General features: G+C 37.0%; 1 protein-coding gene across 1 annotated transcript in view; it reads right to left on the bottom strand.

Moving 5' to 3' along the window:
• Positions 1 to 1,751: 1,751 nt before the first annotated feature.
• The window catches only part of ADAMTS6 (ADAM metallopeptidase with thrombospondin type 1 motif 6), a 157,153-nt gene continuing 139,480 nt past the window's right edge, over positions 1,752 to 19,424 (bottom strand). The window contains exons 21-25 of the mRNA XM_058170119.1: positions 11,907 to 12,036; positions 10,665 to 10,869; positions 8,169 to 8,345; positions 6,729 to 6,885; positions 1,752 to 4,714 (exon numbers count right to left, since the gene is read on the bottom strand). Of these exons, the coding sequence (XP_058026102.1) occupies positions 4,605 to 4,714; positions 6,729 to 6,885; positions 8,169 to 8,345; positions 10,665 to 10,869; positions 11,907 to 12,036 (779 nt within the window). The 3' untranslated portion in view covers positions 1,752 to 4,604. The remainder of the gene's footprint in view (positions 4,715 to 6,728; positions 6,886 to 8,168; positions 8,346 to 10,664; positions 10,870 to 11,906; positions 12,037 to 19,424) is intronic.

Here is a 19,424-nt window from a genome sequence, read left to right as displayed (position 1 = left end):
AATCTTAATTGTAAAGAGAATAACAATGCTGAAATTATAAAAGTGACTATTTTTGCAAAGGAGGAGGAATAGGACATGTTTGTGATAAACCACAGCAGATGGAACGGTGAAAATAAGCTAAGAATATCATTAATTTTGATAACAATGTAAATTAAGATGAATATTTTACTGTTAACGATTGGGTAGAAGGAATTAGACAGACACTTCTGGAAATGACGAAAGAATGTAAACAACTGGAGTAATTGTAATTGAGAAGAAGCATAAGGCATAAAGCGATGTTATTTAAATATAAAATTGAAAATGATAAAAAATGATGAAAAGAAAATAATATGGCAGAAACTGAAATAAGAAGAGATGGAGAAAAATGATAAATTCATGTAAAGGATATACAAAAGAGATAAATATTGGAAAAAACAGGAAGATTAAGATATATTATAATGATGATTTTGATTATATATAAGATGTATAAAATGTGACCTGGTCAACACTCTGTTCATAAAATATGTATGATGAAAGGAAATTTTTTAAAATAAAACTTGTCTTTAAAAAAAGGAAGCTTAAGCTTACTATAAATCTTTATATACATTTGAACTGCCTGGATCTCCTGATTTCCTTGGTGCTTGACACCAATGTTATCATTGGCATTTTTCATAGGTGACCACCTATGTGTTCAGATCCTTCCTTAACAAAGAAAATTTTAAAAATCAAAACTGGTTAAGTTAAAAATGACAGGTGTTGTATTTGTAATCTAATAACTACAGTGAAAGAAATAGAATTGAGGAAGCAACAGAATCAGGCAAGAAGATTTTCAACACTATACTTCAGTGTTTTTGCTTGGTGTAATATTCATTGAGTAATAATATGAAGCACAGGCAGAAAATAAATGGAAAAAGAAACATAAAATGAAATTAGTTTGATAAAAGTAAAAGTTAGAAATTAAAGTATGCTCTTCAACTATTTCATTCTGTATTTAGTGAAAAGTTAAGACAACTTTAGAAATACCATTTCACCGAAAATAAGACCCTGTCTTGTATTTTTTTGAACCCTGCAATAAGCACTTGGCCTTATTGCCATGCGCTCAAAAGCCCAATTGGGCTCATTATCAGGGGATGTCTTATTTTGGGGGAAACTGGGTAATAATATCTCTACACCAACATTACAGACAACTCATTTGGAGAACTGAGGGAATGTTCAATCACCCAATCTTCTCCTCCACAGTACCATCAGTCTCCAATCCTATCATTCTCTTGACAGTTCAATGACCATTTAGATCAATGTTTCTCAACCTTAGCCAGATTGCTGTGGAATTCTGGGAGTCGAAGTCTACACATCTTAAAAGTTACTGAGACTAAGGAATGCTGCTTTAAATTGCTAAATAACTAACCAAAATCATCAACTAACAAACAAAATTTCCTGAAAGCAAGGTGATCACAGTCCAGAAAATGTTGCTAATATGAATTAGCTCTAGTTTACATGGGAGTTTTTTTGAAACAATAGTTTGGAAGGAGCAATAGGTGGTAGTTTAGTCTACTGCATTGCATTTCCATATCACACCCAAAGGCAATGCTAGCCAAGTACTGAGACAGCATAGAAACATTACTTGATGTATCTTTAACCAAAAAGTAAATATACTTTCAGAAGTGCTTTCAACAATGTAAATATTTGTGCTTGCAAAATTCTTGCACAGGCATGTCAGTGAACAGATTGTTACCATAAGGCTCATTCTTAAAAGCTGCATTTTTTATTTTACTAAATTATCTGTGTTAAAAACAAATCTGTGCCTGGTGTGGAATTTTACTGCATTAAGTGTTACAAGCAGCAGAATGCATGACATGTAAGAACATGTGTTAGACAACATGGAAATAAATTAGCATATAATTTACAAAAGCAAAAACAATTATAACAATGTAACAGTGTACCACATAATACTGAATATAAAATAAGAAGCAAATAATCACAATAAAAGATTTCATTTTCATTCTGAATTTTTAAGGAACATTTTGTTATCCATAACATCAATGAACCTTTCTAAAAAAAACTTGGATGTATACTTTGACTGTATTATACTGAGTCTGATAGTTTTAACTTGTGGCATTGCTCAACGGAAAAACCAACAGCACATTGTGTTTAATATCTGCCCCAGAACTGTTAGTTTTCCCATATTGGTGCAGCCTATACAAACATCATATTGTCATTATTTATGAATTTAATATTTGGTCTATTTCATCATAATTACATAAATGGCTATACTGTAACAGCCACAATGTCCCTTGCTGTCAGAACAAATGATTAATTTTTATTCAGAATTTTACTGGGATGGGGCATTACATATTGGTCCATTCATAATTCAAATACATTCTGTGTTTGTTTGTTTTTCCTTTTAGCAATGCAAGTCAAAATTGCTCCAAGGAAAGAGTTTCTTAAATTCCAACTCATTGCTCTTTTTACGCTTCAAAGTAAACATTGGACTCCCTGGTCATCTAGCACCAATGAAAGAGCAAAATATGCTTGCGAAAGCAGTCTTTGCAAAGGCAATGTCCTAAATGAGGTAAGAATAAATTCCATCATTTCTTGCTAATTGAAAAGTCACATTAAGTAATAAATACATTGATGTCTCAGAGGAACCAGAGGATGTTACACTGTGGTATCTTGCCTGGAAAATATCCTCATGACAGCTATCTCTTCTATTATACCTTTGCATAAATAAAGGCATATTAGCACCAATATATTTTCTTAATGAACAAATATACAAAGTAGTACACCCACTAATTATGTTTCTCTCATGCCTACAGGTTAACTCCTAAATGTGTATTGTTTTCCTTCCTCAGCATTCATTCCACTAACAGTTGTGTACATTGCAACTGAGCAGTAAATGGCTCCAGGTAAGGCAAGATGCCAAAAAGGAATTCTGCTCACATGTATGTGGAGATGACTGTCAAGAGGTAGCATCTGACAGGAGTTTGTTGGTTATGATCTACAGAAAACCCTGCAGAAGGATTGTCAAGATTTCTGCATAGCACAAGTATCTCTTTCTCTCTCTTTCCTGTTAATTCACATTAGTTAAGTATCATTCCATACATTTGGCTTACTGCAGTTCGTTAAATATATTGACACATTTAGATACCATAACATGTTAAAAAACTTGTCTCATTAAGAATATTATTTTATAAAAGTGCCATTTAACTTCTAGTATTAATACAAGGTGGTGGTGGTGTTCACATCATCATCTCAATTGCACTACAACAAAGGAGGCAAACTGGTCACAAAAGCACATTCATCAAGGACCTGCTGCAAACTGCAAGTGTTCAAGTACAATATAATAATATAAACAAGTACCCACTTTCCTTATCTCTTTGTTGTGTCACTGACAAAGAAGGGAATAGGAGTGGGGGGAATATGGCCTTCAGGCTTAGCTCACAATGGATTTTGGAATCTGTTTTATCCAAGGAGCTTGGCTTCACATTTAAGTACATTTCAGAACATTATTAGATTGATATAGTGAATATAAGAGTTATGGTATTCCAACTTAAAATATTTTTATCAGTTATGTACTTTTTGGTTGTTTATTTTGTAACTGTCCAAAAGTGAGAAAATTCATTTTTTCCCCTCCTTTGCATTGTCTCATAAAACATTCTTCTATTGTTTCAGTGAGGAAGGAAATGAACACCCAGAAGAGTTTCAGCATGATTATTAGAAGAGACTATTCTCCGCTATACAGCCAGTTCATCATTGATAATTACACAGTAATTAGTTGCTACAGAGATGCCTTTCTGTAACTGAAGGGAGAAATGGTGAATTTGAGAAGATTTGTTTTAAGCATTCTCTACGTAAGTACTGAAATAGTAGTAAATATGTTCTTTACAACTGGAATTCAAATACATTCCCTTTAGTAAAAATCCTGTTTTATTTGTAAAATGGCAAGATGGCTATAACCCTGAAGCACATATTTATTGTTTGATGCAATCAGGTAATAAATATCTGATGCATTTTTAATAGCTTTATATATGGCTCACTGCAGTCCTCTGGAAATATGGATTATCTTTTAAAGAATTAGATGAAACAAAGGAAAAAACGTTTGTTTTACTTTGGATTTATAATTGCTTCTAAAATAATATTCCCAAGCCCACTTCTTTACCATAAGTTGTGGTGCTATATAGTAAGATAAAATAATTATTAATTATAAGCTATGACAGGTTTTTAAAATTCTTCTTTACTTCTATAGATGACCAAACCATAACAACTACATTTTAACAATATTAAATACAAATTGATTCAGTGTCACTTCTAGGTCCATAACAACAATTATCTTAATGGTCCAAGGAGGTAAATAGGATTTAGTTGAAAGTACACATATGTTCTCTATGTACTGGGTATAGTTTTCCATTTTGGCGTTGCCTCCTTATACTGTGTCCAACACTTTGGATGAATAAATCCCACTTCACAGAAGTTAAAATAACTTTGCAATTCTGTCAGCTGGAGCTGACCAGTGGTTATATTTTCCACAGGGTGATGAATGTAGACTATCTGACTGGTTGCACTGTGCAGAAATCTTAGATGGACACATTTGCACAATGAAGCAACAAGGCACTTTCAGTTTCTGCGGGTCAATGTCCTTGGCAGGTCTTGCAGCACATCTGTCTGAAGTACGCTCGACTGCAGAATTTGAACTTCAGCACCAGTGGGCAATAAGCCACTTTGTTCACATCTTTGCATTCTGTTTGAGGTACACAATGATTATATCGTTACATAAATTTAAAACATGCATAATGAAAAACAAATAGCATTGAATAAAATGCTTCTTACACTTACTCTGCTAGAGCTTATCAGCTACAAAATAATGTTAACATTCAGAAAGGGATTTGGTCAAAAGTTTAGTATTTTCTTCAAAATCCATTCCAAAATGAATATTTCCACATAGCTTAAGGTCACAATCTTTGAATCAGACTGAAACACAGCCTAAATATATATACAACTAGCATTTGCTCAAACTCATCTTTTGTAAACTGGCTCCATTCAGGGCTTTTTTTGCTCCCCACCCTCCCCCCAACCTACCGATTATATTTAGACTGCAAGTTCTTCTGTACAAGAAGGAGCCTTTACTTTTGCTTGTGTTTCTTTGTAGCACTTTATATACTCTCATGCTACTAAATAAATAAATCTCTAACTAGATTTAAAGAACAGGTAGTCATCACTAAAGGAGCTTTGGATTCATGCCAACCAGACAAAACCTGCCATTCAAAAGAAGAAAACATCCTATTTTCAACTTGGTACATCAAAGCACGCCAGAAGTAGCTTGTTGGATCTCAGCCAAAATATATCAAGCCAGTTTTTATAGTTCTCTCATAACAAGACATAGAATGCAGGGCAGGTGCATGAAAATGAATGAGCCAGCATATTGAGAAGGAGCCAATATGCTAAAACTAGGATATAGCTAAGGGTGGGTAAATGATTTGGATCTGGTTGCAAATATATTCTTTAGTCTTGGTTAAAACCAGTATGGAAAGGTAAAGCTGAGGGAAGACACTGTTCTGGCTAGCAGATGGATTGAAATGTCTTCTTCTATTTAATTATAACCAACAGTTATTCTGAAGCAGATGGAAGAAAATTTGTATGAACATATTGTTAGACTGGAAAAATTGTTTCTAACGAAGTCCACACATTAGCTATTTCCTTTCTGATCAAAGTGATTTTCAATTAACTTCTATGAAATATTTAGATCTGAAAAACCAATTTTCAGCTACTGAAATATTTTAAAGGACAAAGCAACTACAAAAAATTAACTCCTGTACAAAAACAGATAAAAGAACAGCAAGATTATCATTTTATGAATGTCTCTATTAGAAATTTATAATTTTTAAAGTATTAGATAAGCTAGACCAAATACACCCTGATAACATCTCACTTTGAAAAACAAAAATAATGTTTGTTTATTTAAAGCACTTTCTATGTCTGCCTATCTCATATAACGATTCTAGGCAGCTCACAACAGACCATAAAACAAGATTAAAAACAAATGTACCCCCCCACACTTCACAACCCCATCCTAATCCAATTTTTGAAGGAATAGCCAGGCCTTCACAGCTCTCTGGAAGGCTAAAGAGGTTAGGGATTCCAGATTGGCTGTTCCAAAACCCGGGCAGTCACCAAAAGGGCCTGCTTTGAAGGTTCCATCAGATTTTGTTGGTGCCTTTGAGTCAGTAATGACTTGTGACAATTGACTGGACTAGTCCCTCTAGTTTTTTTGGCAACATTTTCAGAAGTGGAACCACTGTCTACTCCCTAGAACTAAGAGACAGTAATTGGCCCAAGGACTAGAACTCATAGTCTTTCAGTTTCTAGTCTGGCCCTTAACCACTAATATTAAAATGCTCTAATTTTCCAGTTAAATGTTTAAGAAGAGTTACAACAGACGTTAAATGTGATCAGTTGTCATTCTTAGATAACCAGATCTTTTGTTTATGTTCATTTATGAGCTGAACTTGCCAGAGATGAAACTGATAATTTCCTGTTTCAAACTAGCCTGGTGTTTAAACTTAAATTAAAAGAATCTTTAAAAGAAATTAAGTCAAACATAGCATGGATTCCAATGTGTATCAAAGAAAATTCTTGGGCACCAACGGACACTATGCTAGGTATTCAGGTAATAAAATTCAGTCTGAATATTATGATTTATATTAATGATTTATATTAATATTTTAAAATGTTAACATTAGTAAAAGCAACTTTACCTTCTGCATTAGAGACAGGGGTACTGTCACATTTGCTCTCACATTGCTGCATTGATGGAGGCCGAAGAGTATCAGGGCAATCACTGGAACCTTGCCCAGTATATGAGAGACACTGCACAGTTCTCATCTGTTGTCCAAGACCACACTGTGCAGAACACTATGTCAGAAAAAAATGAAAAGAAAGGAGGGGGGGAACAAATGTCAAAGTCTCAGTAACTAAAAAAAGCAATAAGATCCTAAACTTACTTACAATGCTTGTGGAAATACTATATAGGACAGTGGTAGAAAAGTCTGATTAGAGCTACATTGCACGATGTAAATCAGCCAGTGTACAGGTAGTTCTCAGTTAACAACATAATTGGGACTGAAATTTCTGTTACTAAGCGATGCGATTATAAAGTGTAATATTGCATGACTGCGCTGCTTAGCACCACCAGTTCCAAAACTTCCGGTTGCCATCATTAAGAGAATTCCATACTTTTGTTAAGCAAGGACATCACATAACTGCCACTTGCAATCATCTGCTGGCTTCCCAAGTGACCTGATTTGTAGGAAGCCAATAAAGAAAGTCACAAATGGTGACCACATGACTGTGAGACAATGTGACGTTGTAATCCCAATCTGGATGTCCAGATTGCAATTATGTGACTGTGGAGATTCTGCAATGGCCAGAACTTTAAGGACCAGTCACAACTACTGCTTGGTTACTAAACCAGTGGTTGTTAAGAAAGGACCACCTGTATTTTGTTTCTATATTAATTACCTGCTTATTATTCTGTTTCTTCCAGAAGCAGCTTTCAGTTAGAAATGCTGCTTTCTTTCATTCTTTTTTAAAATAATTGCTAGTTAGCAGCCTCATTAAAAGAGATGGAAAATGTGCTGTTTGTTAGTATATACATCATAGACTATGACATATCTTCTAACAAATAGCACATTTTCCATCTCTTTTAATGAGGCTGCTAACTAGCAGTTATTTTATTTATTTTTGCAAAACGTTCTTCCCATTGCAAATAAAAAAGATCTATTGTACTATGAATTGAGAAGATGGTGTATTATAGAAACAAAATATTAAGACTGAGTAAAGTTATGGTATCATGCAGCCATACTTGTGATCTCAGGTGAAGATATCTGCAAACAACAATTATATATTTATTTCATGCGGTGACCATTTGGAAGTCTCAGAGAATATCCTTTAAATATGGCAATATGAAATAATAGGAGACTTTTATTCTTATATCCATTTCTGAGGTCTGTGAAATCACACCCAACTTTTTTTTCACCTAAAGTCATTTGAGGGAACCATTACAGAAGCCGATAAACATATATATCACTGCAAATTTATTCATAAGTGTTGTATGTTAATTATTGTTGCAGCAGACTCATGTCTAGTCCTCGAACTTCAGTACCACTTTAGATATTCAAGAAGCCTGCCTACGTTACCTGTCCCCAGTCTCCTGTGACCCATCGTGGTGGAGGACACCTGCCCAAGCTGCAGCGCATGCGGACAGGTGGTTTGCTTTCTTCTTGACAATGTGCAACTGGAAATGTTTTTGAAAGATCGCTGCTTTTGCAGAGAACAATACGATGCTTAAAACCAGGTCCACATTTTGGAGTACACTATAAGCCAAACATACACATGATTTTTAAAATCAAATACTTTAAATTGTGAAAAGCTGAAACATTAACAACATAGCCCTATTAAAAAAAACACCTATCCACACATGGTTGGAAAAATGATAAAAAAGCATATAGATCTTAAAGCCAGAAGTTTTTCTATTGGGGATCATACCTGAAACTTATAATAGAGAATTGAGATATTTGTTTGTAAATTTAGTAACAGCAGCTAGGATTGTGTTTGCTAAGGATTGGAAAAGTGAGAAATTACCATTGCAAGATGAAATTATAAAAAAATAATGGAATGCGCAGAAATGAGTAGTTTGACATTTGAATTTAGAGAGCAGGAAGATAAACAATATTATAAGATATGGGATTTATTTTATCAAATTAATTTATTAACATTTAAATATGTTAAAAAAGATTTGAGAGAGGTTTTTATAAGGAATGAATTGTTGAATGATACAATTGATTTAAGATGATGTAATAAATGATGTAATAAGATAAAACATTCTTAGAATAATTTACATGAAATGAGAGAATAAACTCTCATTAGACTATAGTTAATTAAAGGATCAGTTGATCAAAACATTTGGATATATATTAGATTGACAAAATGTAAGATTAGACAAATTAATATGTATGTGTTGAAATTGCACAAAAGATTCATAATCAACCTACCGATACACTGTATTTGGATTGAAGATGTTTTTATGTTTGTTTGCATTAAAAAATAAAAAAATTCCAAAAAAAGCAAGAAAAACCTATAGTACAGGGGTGTTAAACTTACATCGTCACTGTGTCATCATGTAAAGTGTAAATTATTGAAAAATATTTTAAAAGTTCTACATCAAATGAAATGGTTAATTCACTTGTAAGGCACAATAACATATCGGCAACTCTATCTTTACACTGAACTATGTTATTTAATAGGTAAAGTTAAGTCTTTAAATCTAGATTGACACATACGATTTTCGTTGGTTTTATTATCTATAAGAATGTGCTAAATCATACAAGCAAAGCAAAGTGTCTGTTCTATGGACTAAAGAATAAAGAATGGTGGATGACATTGCTTTGTATCAGTTTCAACTTATTTGATGATAAATTGGGATTTTGGGAAAAGGAACTGGAGGAGTACCAATAGTTTTGGTCATATCTGTGTTTTTTATAGATAGAGAATTTAGAATTTTAAGTATACTTTAAAACCTTTATGTAGTAATCACTCTGTCTGCTGATAGAAACTTGGATAGGTTTGAATAAGGATAAAATAAGTGGGGTAGATGGGGTCTCATTTCCAGTTAAATAAGGAAGAAATTACTAGTTGGGAATAAAAAAAAATGTACTTCAGTGCCCTGCCCCTCCTATTCTCATAATTCTAACTCAATTATGCAAGATACTGAAAAAAAAATATTAATACAAGTGTAATGTTACCATACTATAAGCTGCTCAAGAAATGTTCAATTAAGGAATAATATGGAATTAAATAAATATAAATTAATTCAAATTCATGAAATGTACTATTTAATACTGTGCACAGAATCAGCTCTTTTGAATTAATATTGATTAGTATTGAGTTTAGAATTTGGACTATCAGGTTACAGAATCCACTTTTTCAGTATGGAGTAACAAACTTCTCAATGTATGGTTGAAGTACTAAAGGAATATAGCTGAAAGAGTATTTGCTAGTATGGCTCCCCATAAAATGCCAGGTACAAACTACATATAGGAAATCCTTAACTTACCACCTCAGTTAGAATCCGAAATTCTCCTGATAGCCAAAGCAGTTGCTTATCAGTGAGTCATGCCTGATTTTACTACTTTTTTGCCATGGTTGTTAAGCAAATTACTGCAGTTGCGAAGTGAATCACAGGACCGCTAAGTAAATTTAGATTTCCCCCTCCCCTTGTCTTTTCTTATCAGAAGCTGACTGGAAGGTTGCAAATGATGAACACATGACTCCAGGATGCTGTATAACATAAATAAATGCTGGCTGCCAAGCACCCAAATTTTGATTTCATGGGAATGCTGTGGCAGTGTGAGTGTAAGGACTGATTGTAAGTCACTTTTTCCAATGATATTGTAAATTCGAACAGTTGCTAAATGAATGGTTGTAACTTGAGAACTAGTAGTAGTTCCATTCGAGTTTTACGCTAGCATGTTGTGCAATCCCAGACCATGATTTACAGAAGACAAAAATTTGTGAGTGCTGGACTCTATCACATTTAGTAAGTTAGAGTAGCAAGTTAGATACATTGTAATATATCTTGTTGCAGTATTGATGTGTGTAAAGTGGTTACTTAGGGAATTTTCAAGATCACTCACTTCTGACCAATCCAAAGGAACCCACTGTGGGGGGCAAGACTGGTTGTTACAGGACTCTTTTTCAACTGGGTGATGTGTTAAACAATGAGTGCTCTCCAATGTCTCTTCTTCTGAAGGTCCAATCTTCCTGATACATAGAACAGTTCGTGATCTCGTTCCTCCATCACAGGTCTTACTGCATTCTGACCAATCGCCTATAAACCATCTGTCGAAAGAATATTAGAAAATTATTTTAGTTTAAGAAATGAACTGATTACCCCAACCTGAATGTGCATAACTGAAAGTATGAAAAAACTACATACTGCATAAAAATATATAATAGTTCTGATTCAATAAATCAGAATTTTAGTCTCAATTATATAATGCTGCAAAATGTAACTGAGGAAATAATTAATATATTTTACATAATATAGCTTCCCAAGTTTTATTCTAGTGCTGCCTATCTTGCATGAAATTTATTAAAACAAGAAAAGATCTATCCTAGATGGTTACTCTAGTAGCATAACAATCCTACAAACTATATCCTGCAGCAGTCTCATGTGGAATTTCGATAAGGATATTACTGTTCCAGAATGGTTCACAGTAAAGAAAATCCATCTAGCTGGCTTTCTAGAGTATTTGCAACCAAGGAGATAGGCAGGGGGCAGGGGCGGGTTCCTGTTGCTACTGGTTCGCTCGTGTGTGCGCTTGCTCGATCCGGTGCGAACTGGTAGCAACCTACCACTGGCAAGGGGGAAACAGTGAATTCTCAAACGTTATTTTAAAAAGTGCTAATTAAATTAGCATTACATTATTTATATTTTATTTATGATTAATAAAATGGCAGATCACTCACTTGCATTAGCAAGCCACAAAAATAACATAATTTCATTCATTCATTGAAAAGTTATATTCAAAGCTGTAGTGGTACATTGATTAGAATGCAGTATTGCAGGCTAACTCTGCCAACTGCCAGCAGTTTGATTCTCACCAGCTCAAGGTTGACTCAGCTTTCCATCCTTCCGAGGTGGGTAAAATAATGCCCAGATTGTTGGGGCAATATGCTGACTCTGTAAACCTTTTAGAAAGGGCTGTAAAGCACTATGAAGTAGTATGTAAGTCTAAATACTATTGCTATATATATAATAATTGTTCATTGGATCCGCTCTTAATTCAATTTTGGACTAATTTCCCTGTGATTCCATTGCAGTAATTTCAGTCTGGAGATATAAATAGTATGGAACAGAATAAAGAAGTACTTACTCGGGTGGACAAGGCTCAGTGTTGCAGGCTCTTTGATTTTCAGGTAATTTACTATCGGGATCACAGTAATTGTTCTGGACTACAGAGCTGTCATCTAGTCTTTTGCATACTATTTCTTGTTTCTGCATACCTTAGGAAGGAGTAGAATGAAATTGGTTTTTATTTTCCCCCCTTATTTTAAACCAAGCAAATCTGTGACCCTGTAGCTCAGTTAAGTCATAGACTATAATCTACCCAGGATTCTCTGGCCTTCATTACTTTCCAAAGTAATGGAAGGCCAAAGTACCTTCACTACTTTCTTGAAGGTATAAAAAAGAAAGATATCAAGTACCTGCTTGATGGTTGCCAGCAACATTCAGCTCTAGAGATGCCCTATCCTGTTTTATCAGTTGAAGTAAACTGCAAATTCAATAGCGGTGCAGCTTCTGTACCTTCCTTTCCACAGTTTTTTTTTTTTTTGCAATTTAAAGTTGATTTCAGATATCTAATTCTTACTGCTATACATCAAAACACATTATTCAGTAATTTTATTTTTTATTTTTCATTTTAATTGATGTGGTAAATAAAAGCATTAAAAGTAATAATAAAACAAGATTTTGATTAACTGATTAACCGATCTAGACGTCAACAATTACAATTACTTGTCTGGAAGCACACTTCAACACAATCTGTATTTGTACTGTACATATATTTCTGTGATAATGATTTCTTAATCAATATCACTCTAAGCAGAGATGTTTCCATTTGCAAAAGAAAAAAAAAACATAGAAAAACTTGATTTTCTAAGAATGTCAATTAAATGGTTGGATTAAGAAATATCAAAATCTATTTTATGTTTAAGTGAAAAAATAGTCTTGCAATACATGAGATAAATTCATAGGGAATGAAACTGAGAGAATCTGAAATAGTTTTTTCTAATAAAATATTTATTGGTCTTTGCTTTGCCAAACAATAATGAAACTCTAATATTACAATTTAAGAAACGTGGTGGCTCAGAGGCTAAGAAGCTGAGCTTGTCAATCGAAAGGTCGGCAGTTCAGCGGTTTGAATCCCTAGTGCCGCGTAACAGAGTGAGTTCCCGTTACTTGTCCCAGCTTCTGCCAACCTAGCAGTTCGAAAGCACGTAAAAAATGTAAGTAGAAAAATAGGGACCACCTTTGGTGGGACGGTAACAGAGTTCCGTGCGCCTTTGGCATTTAGTCATGCTGGCCACATGACCATGGAGACGTCTTCGGACAGCGCTGGCTCTTCGGCTTTGAAATGACATTGAGCACTGCCCCCTAGAGTCAGGAACATATGTGCGAGGGGAACCTTTACCTTTACCTTAATATTACAATTTAATTCCTATTTTAATATTTTTCAATATTTTCCAGTATTTTCTTAGCATTACTTCTAATATCTATCTAAAATAATAAGAAATCACATTAACTTCATGAATTTGTTTTGGGATAATTATTTTGAGAGTCTTAAAAAAACTAAATGCATAGTTCGCAACAGGTGAATTACGCAATGTTAATACTTTAAATATTTTTATTTTTCCTAACATTATTTGCTAATATTTCAACAATCACAGCAGGTGGCAGTATCTAGCTGGCCAATATTGAAAAGCTAAGGAAGGTCAGACCTGAATAGAACAGTCATTTTTCATATAGGAGCTCTTTATATAACACAGATGTGCTCCTAATAATTAATAGAGAAATAGAATAGAATAGAATAGAATAGAATAGAATAGAATAGAATAGAATAGAATAGAATTTTATTGGCTAAGTGTGATTGGACACACAAGGAATTTGTCTTGGTGCATATGCTCTTAGTGTACATAAAAGAAAAGATATGTTCATCAAGGTACAACACTTAAAACACTTAATGATAGTCATAGGGTACAAATAAGCAATCAGAAACAATCAATATCAGTATAAATCGTAAGGATACAAGCAACAAAGTTACAATCATACAGTCATAAGTGGAAGGAGATGGGTGATGGGAATGATGAGAAGATTAATAGTAGTGCAGATTTAGTAAATAGTTTGACAGTGTTGAGGGAATTATTTGTTTAGCAAATGATGACTATATAGCACAAAGCACAAGGATGTCAGGTAAAATTAAAGATGGCAGCCACAGTTATGGATGTCAGCCACTTAGGAAGAATTGTTGTACTACTTGTCAAGTATGATGCTGGTTCTTTGGATGGTAACTATGAATGGGTAAGAGTGTGGCTGTTAAAACTAACATTAATACTTGAGGTACGATGACTGATACCAGTGGCTCAGAGGTGCTTCCAAGAATATAATAGTCATTTTAGAAAAAGCCAGTTCAATAATGGGAGTCATATATCAAGCAGTGAAACAACTCAGAATCTAGACTTTTGCACCAGTACTAAAACAAGTCCAATAACAAGAAGACCAATTTTGGAACCGAAATCTATCATCCATTAGAATGGCCAATAGAATAAAGCACTAGATATTATTATAATGTCTTTGATCCACAGACCTTTGTGAATTTCACCTTCAAAACAGAACCCCAAGTAATATTTTTTTTCAAGTAGAATACTTAGTAGCTGAGAGGGCAGCAGTCGCAGTGGAGATAGGGCTGATTAATTCAAAATTTCAATTATCAGTGGTTTTATAATATTGGTAGCAAATATCATAAAACCACTTAATATAAATGCTAGATTTTATAATGGGATTCACCACTGCAAAGCCAAATGCTGCATATTTTATTGTATATTCCCCCTTTATATTCTTGAAAATGAATTAGTTGATATTGATAGGACTGATTATATTGAGGCTAAAGTTATAAGTACAAATGGTTAATTTAATGGTGCCTTTGGTGCCTTTAAGAAAGTATTATATGTAGTGGTAGTGGTAGTGGTAGTGGTAGTGTAGTGGTGGTGGTTAACAGGTGAGCACAGATGTATCAGACTTAATGCTAAAAGCATTCTTCCCACAGCAAATTCCACTAATGGGTGAATTTATTATGCCTGTTTGGTGAAAGGTCTGGCAACTGACTCAAGTGTTTACAATTAAGCTCAAACTAAGCTAAAGAGTGTCCCTCTGGTGGAATATATTTTTCATACCTATGAAGTAGGCATTAGAAGCATATATGATAAAGCACAGGGCAGGATCCAATACTTCACTACATAATCCTGTGATTCTATCATACAAAACTTTTATCACATAATTGCTATTATGTTACTATCAGAAATATGCTGGGACTTCTGAAACATAAAATCAGATTATGGAACATGATTTCCAAATGAAATTGTTGCCCTTCTCAGAAAAGAATGGAATATATCATACCAGAGTTCAAGGACCTCTAAACGTGTCCAATCCCAAATAAATATATGCTGGTATATAGTTAAACAAGACTCAACCTCAAAGTTTGGACATGTCATTGAGGCTGGATATACAGCTCCAGCTCCCACATGGGATGTCATCCTGGAAAATACCTTGCACCACAAATTGTTTGATTAGAAGCAATCTTTTCACATCTTATTTATCCCATTTATATTTCATTTTGATTTGTGTGTTAAAATATTTTTCTCAATCTTGGCAATTTTAAGATTTACCTCCCTAACCAGCATGTTGCCTCGAGAACTTTGGGAGTCGAAGACTACACATCTTTTATTTTTATTTTTTACATTTATATCCTGCCCTTCTCCGAAGACTCAGGGCGGCTTACATTGTGTAAGGCAATATAGTCTCATCCTATTTTGTATATTTATATACAAAGTCAACTTATTGCCCCCCCAACATTCTGGGTCCTCATTTTACCTACCTTATAAAGAATGGAAGGCTGAGTCAACCTTGGGCCTGGTGGGACTCGAGCCTGCAGTAATTGCAAGCAGCTGTGTTTAATAACAGGCTATCTTACAGCCTGAGCCACCCACGGCCCTGGGTGTTCTTAAAATTATCAAGAATAAAAAACACTGAAAAAAGATCATATCTATCAATTTCTTGTTTTGTCTCCACAAGAACATTGTGGGGTTTTTTTGGGGGGGGGGGGGACTGGACCAATGACTAGTTGCAAACCACTTCTGAAACCATTGCCTCCTTCCCAGGGCAGAGAAAGTGACTAGCCCAAGGTCATCCAGCTGGCTTTGTGCTTTGTGCCTAAAATGGGACTAGAACTCGTGGTCTCCTGATTTCTAGCCTGATACCTTAGCTACTACACCAAAGTTGTTTTTGTGTAGCATAGGTAAATGTGTAACTATTTTATAATTTAATCGAAAGCCAATGTTTTGTTATATAATTACAATAAACCTAACAAAGAATAAATTTGAGGAGCAAATTGCTAACAAAATATCTTTAGGATTGTCAGAAATAGCAAACAGATTAAAGGATTGCTCGTATTAATATCAAAGTGGCAGAATAGTAAAAAGAAAGACAAGCAGATTACAGAGAATATGAATCAGTTACTTTAACATATACTAAAGAAGAAACTAAAAAATTAATCAGTCCCAAACCTAAATAATAACCACATAATAGCTACTATACTATACTCTTGAATTTAAAACAATCTAGATTTATCAACTCACACTAAAACTGAGCCTCAAGCAATATATATATTGTTTATTATTTAGCATATGGCATATATTTATTTATTTTATTTATTTATTTTTTATTTTATTAAATTTTTATACCGCCCTTCTCCCGAAGGACTCAGGGCGGTGTACAGCCAAAATAAAAACAGAATATATACAATTAAAACAACATTTAAAACATAGCAAATTATAAAGGCTGATAATTAAAAATTTAAATTTTAAATTTTAAAATATTAAGAAAACCCAATTAAAATTCAACGCTATTATGCCAGTCCCGCTTGAGTGAATAAATATGTTTTAAGCTCACGACGGAAGGTCCGAAGATCAGGCACTTGACGCAGGCCAGGGGGAAGTTCGTTCCAGAGCGTCACTGCCCCCACAGAGAAGCCCTACTCTGGGGGCCGCCAGCCGACACTGTTTGGCGGACGGCACCCTGAGGAGACCCTCTCTGTGAGAGCGTACGGGTCGGTGGGAGACAAAGGGTAACAGCAGGCAGTCTCGTAAGTACCCGGGTCCTAAGCCATGGAGCGCTTTAAAGATGGTAACCAAAATCTTGAAGCGCACCTGAAAAACCACAGGAAGCCAGTGCAGACTACGGAGCAGTGATGTCACGTGGGAGCCACGAGCGGCTCCCGTTACTACTCGTGCAGCTGCATTCTGGACTAACTGTAGCCTCCGGGTGCACCTCAAGGGCAGCCCCATGTAGAGAGCATTACAATAATCTGACCTAGACGTAACCAGAGCGTGAGTGACCGTGCATAAGGCATCCCGGTCAAGGAAGGGACGCAACTGGTGGACCAAGCGAACTTGGTAAAAGGCCCTCCTGGAGACGGCCGCCAGATGTTCATCGAAGGACAGCCGTCCATCCAGAAGGACGCCCAAGTTGCGAACCACCTCCTTTGGGGCCACTAACTCGCCCCCAACAGTCAGCTGCGGATGCAGCTGACTGTACCGGGATGCCGGCATCCACAGCCACTCTGTCTTGGAGGGATTGAGCTTGAGTCTGTTTCTCCCCATCCAGACCCGTACAGCTTCCAGGCACCGGGACAGCACTTCAACCGCTTCGTTGGGGTGGTCCGGGGTGGAAAAGTACAGCTGAGTATCATCAGCGTACAGATGATAACTCACCCCGAAACCACTGATGACCTCACCCAGCGGCTTCATATAGATGTTGAACAGGGTGGGCGAGAGAATCGACCCCTGAGGCACCCCACAAGTGAGGCACCTCAAGGACGACCTCTGCCCCCCTGTCAACACTGTCTGCGACTGGTCAGAGAGATAGGAGGAGAACCACCGATAAACGGTGCCCCCCACTCCCAATCCCTCCAACTGGCGCAGCAGGATACCATGGTCGATGGTATCAAAAGCCGCTGAGAGATCTAATAGGACCAAGGCAGAGGAGCAACCCCTGTCCCTGGCCCTCCAGAGATCATCCACCAATGCGACCAAAGCCGTCTCCGTGCTATAACCAGGTTGGAAGCCGGACTGGAACGGGTCTAGATAGACAGCTTCCTCCAGGTGCCGGGGGAGCTGCCATGCAACCACACTCTCTACAACCTTCGCCACAAAGCGAAGGTTGGAGACTGGACGATAATTTCCCAAAATAGCTGGGTCCAGGGAAGGCTTCTTGAGGAGAGGTCTCACCACCGCCTCTTTCAAGGCGGCGGGGAAAACCCCTTCCACCAAAGAAGCATTTATAATCCCTTGGAGCCAGCCTCGTGTCACTTCCTGAGCAGCCAGCACTAACCAGGAAGGACACGGGTCCAGTAAACATGTAGTTGCATGTAACCTCCCCAGCAACCTGTCCACGTCCTCGAGAGCCACAGAATCAAACTCATCCCAAATAACCTCAACAAGACGCGTCTCTGTCATCTTGGTTGGATCATTGCAATCTTGGTCCAAACTATCCCGAAGTTGAACGATTTTATCGTATAGATAACCGTTAAACTCCTCAGCTCGTCCCTGTAAGGGGTCATCCTGTCCCTCTTGATGAAGGAGGGAACGGGTCACCCGAAACAAGGCGGCCGGGCGGTTATCTGCCGATGCAATGAGGGTGGAAACGTAGGAACGCTTCGCCTCCCTCATTGCCACTAGGTAGGTCCTAGTAAAAGACCTCACTAGTGTCCGATCAGCCTCGGAACGGCTAGACCTCCAAGTACTGTCTAGGCGTCTTCTCCGGCGTTTCATCTCTCTCAGCTCCTCGGAAAACCAGGGAGCCAATTGAGATCTACGCCGGGTCAGAGGCCGCAAAGGCACGACACGGTCCAAAGCCCCAGCTGCAGCCCGTTCCCAGGCCGCAACCAGTTCTTCAGTCGTGCCGTGGGTAAGATCCTCAGGAAACGGCCCAAGCTCCATCTGGAACCTCTCCGGGTCCATCAGGCGCCTGGGACGGAACCAACGCATTGGCTCCGTCTCCCTGCAGTGGTGAGCGGCGGTCCGAAAGTCTAGGTGAAGAAGAAAATGATCTGACCATGACACCGGTTCCTTCACTATATCTCCTAAATCCAGATCATTTACCCACTGACCAGAGATAAAAATCAGGTCTAGTGTGCCTCCCCTGATGTGTGTAGGGCCATCAGTTACTTGAATCAAGTCCAAGGCCGTCATGGAGGCCTGGAACTCCTGAACCACCATTGACGACAAGCCGGCCGATGTCAAGTTGAAATCCCCCAAGACTAAAAGTCTGGGAATCTCAACCGCCACGCCAGCAAGCACCTCTAGTAGCTCAGGTAGGGCTGTAGTCATGCAGCAAGGAGCCAGGTACGTGATCAACAGCCCCATCTGATTCCGATGGCCCCACTTCACAAGGAGGGATTCACAACCAGCTATGAGGAACAGTGGACTCCCTCGGCTCCAGACTTTCTTTAATCACAACCGCCACCCCCCCACCCCTACCTTGGGCCCTCGGCTGATGGAATGCACGGAAACCCGGAGGGCACAGTTCAACCAGGGGTACACCCCCTTCTGTGCCCAAC

This window comes from Ahaetulla prasina, chromosome 2 (assembly GCF_028640845.1).
Source record: "Ahaetulla prasina isolate Xishuangbanna chromosome 2, ASM2864084v1, whole genome shotgun sequence".
Lineage (NCBI taxonomy): Eukaryota > Metazoa > Chordata > Lepidosauria > Squamata > Colubridae > Ahaetulla > Ahaetulla prasina.
This window is presented reverse-complemented; position numbering and strand designations above follow the sequence as displayed.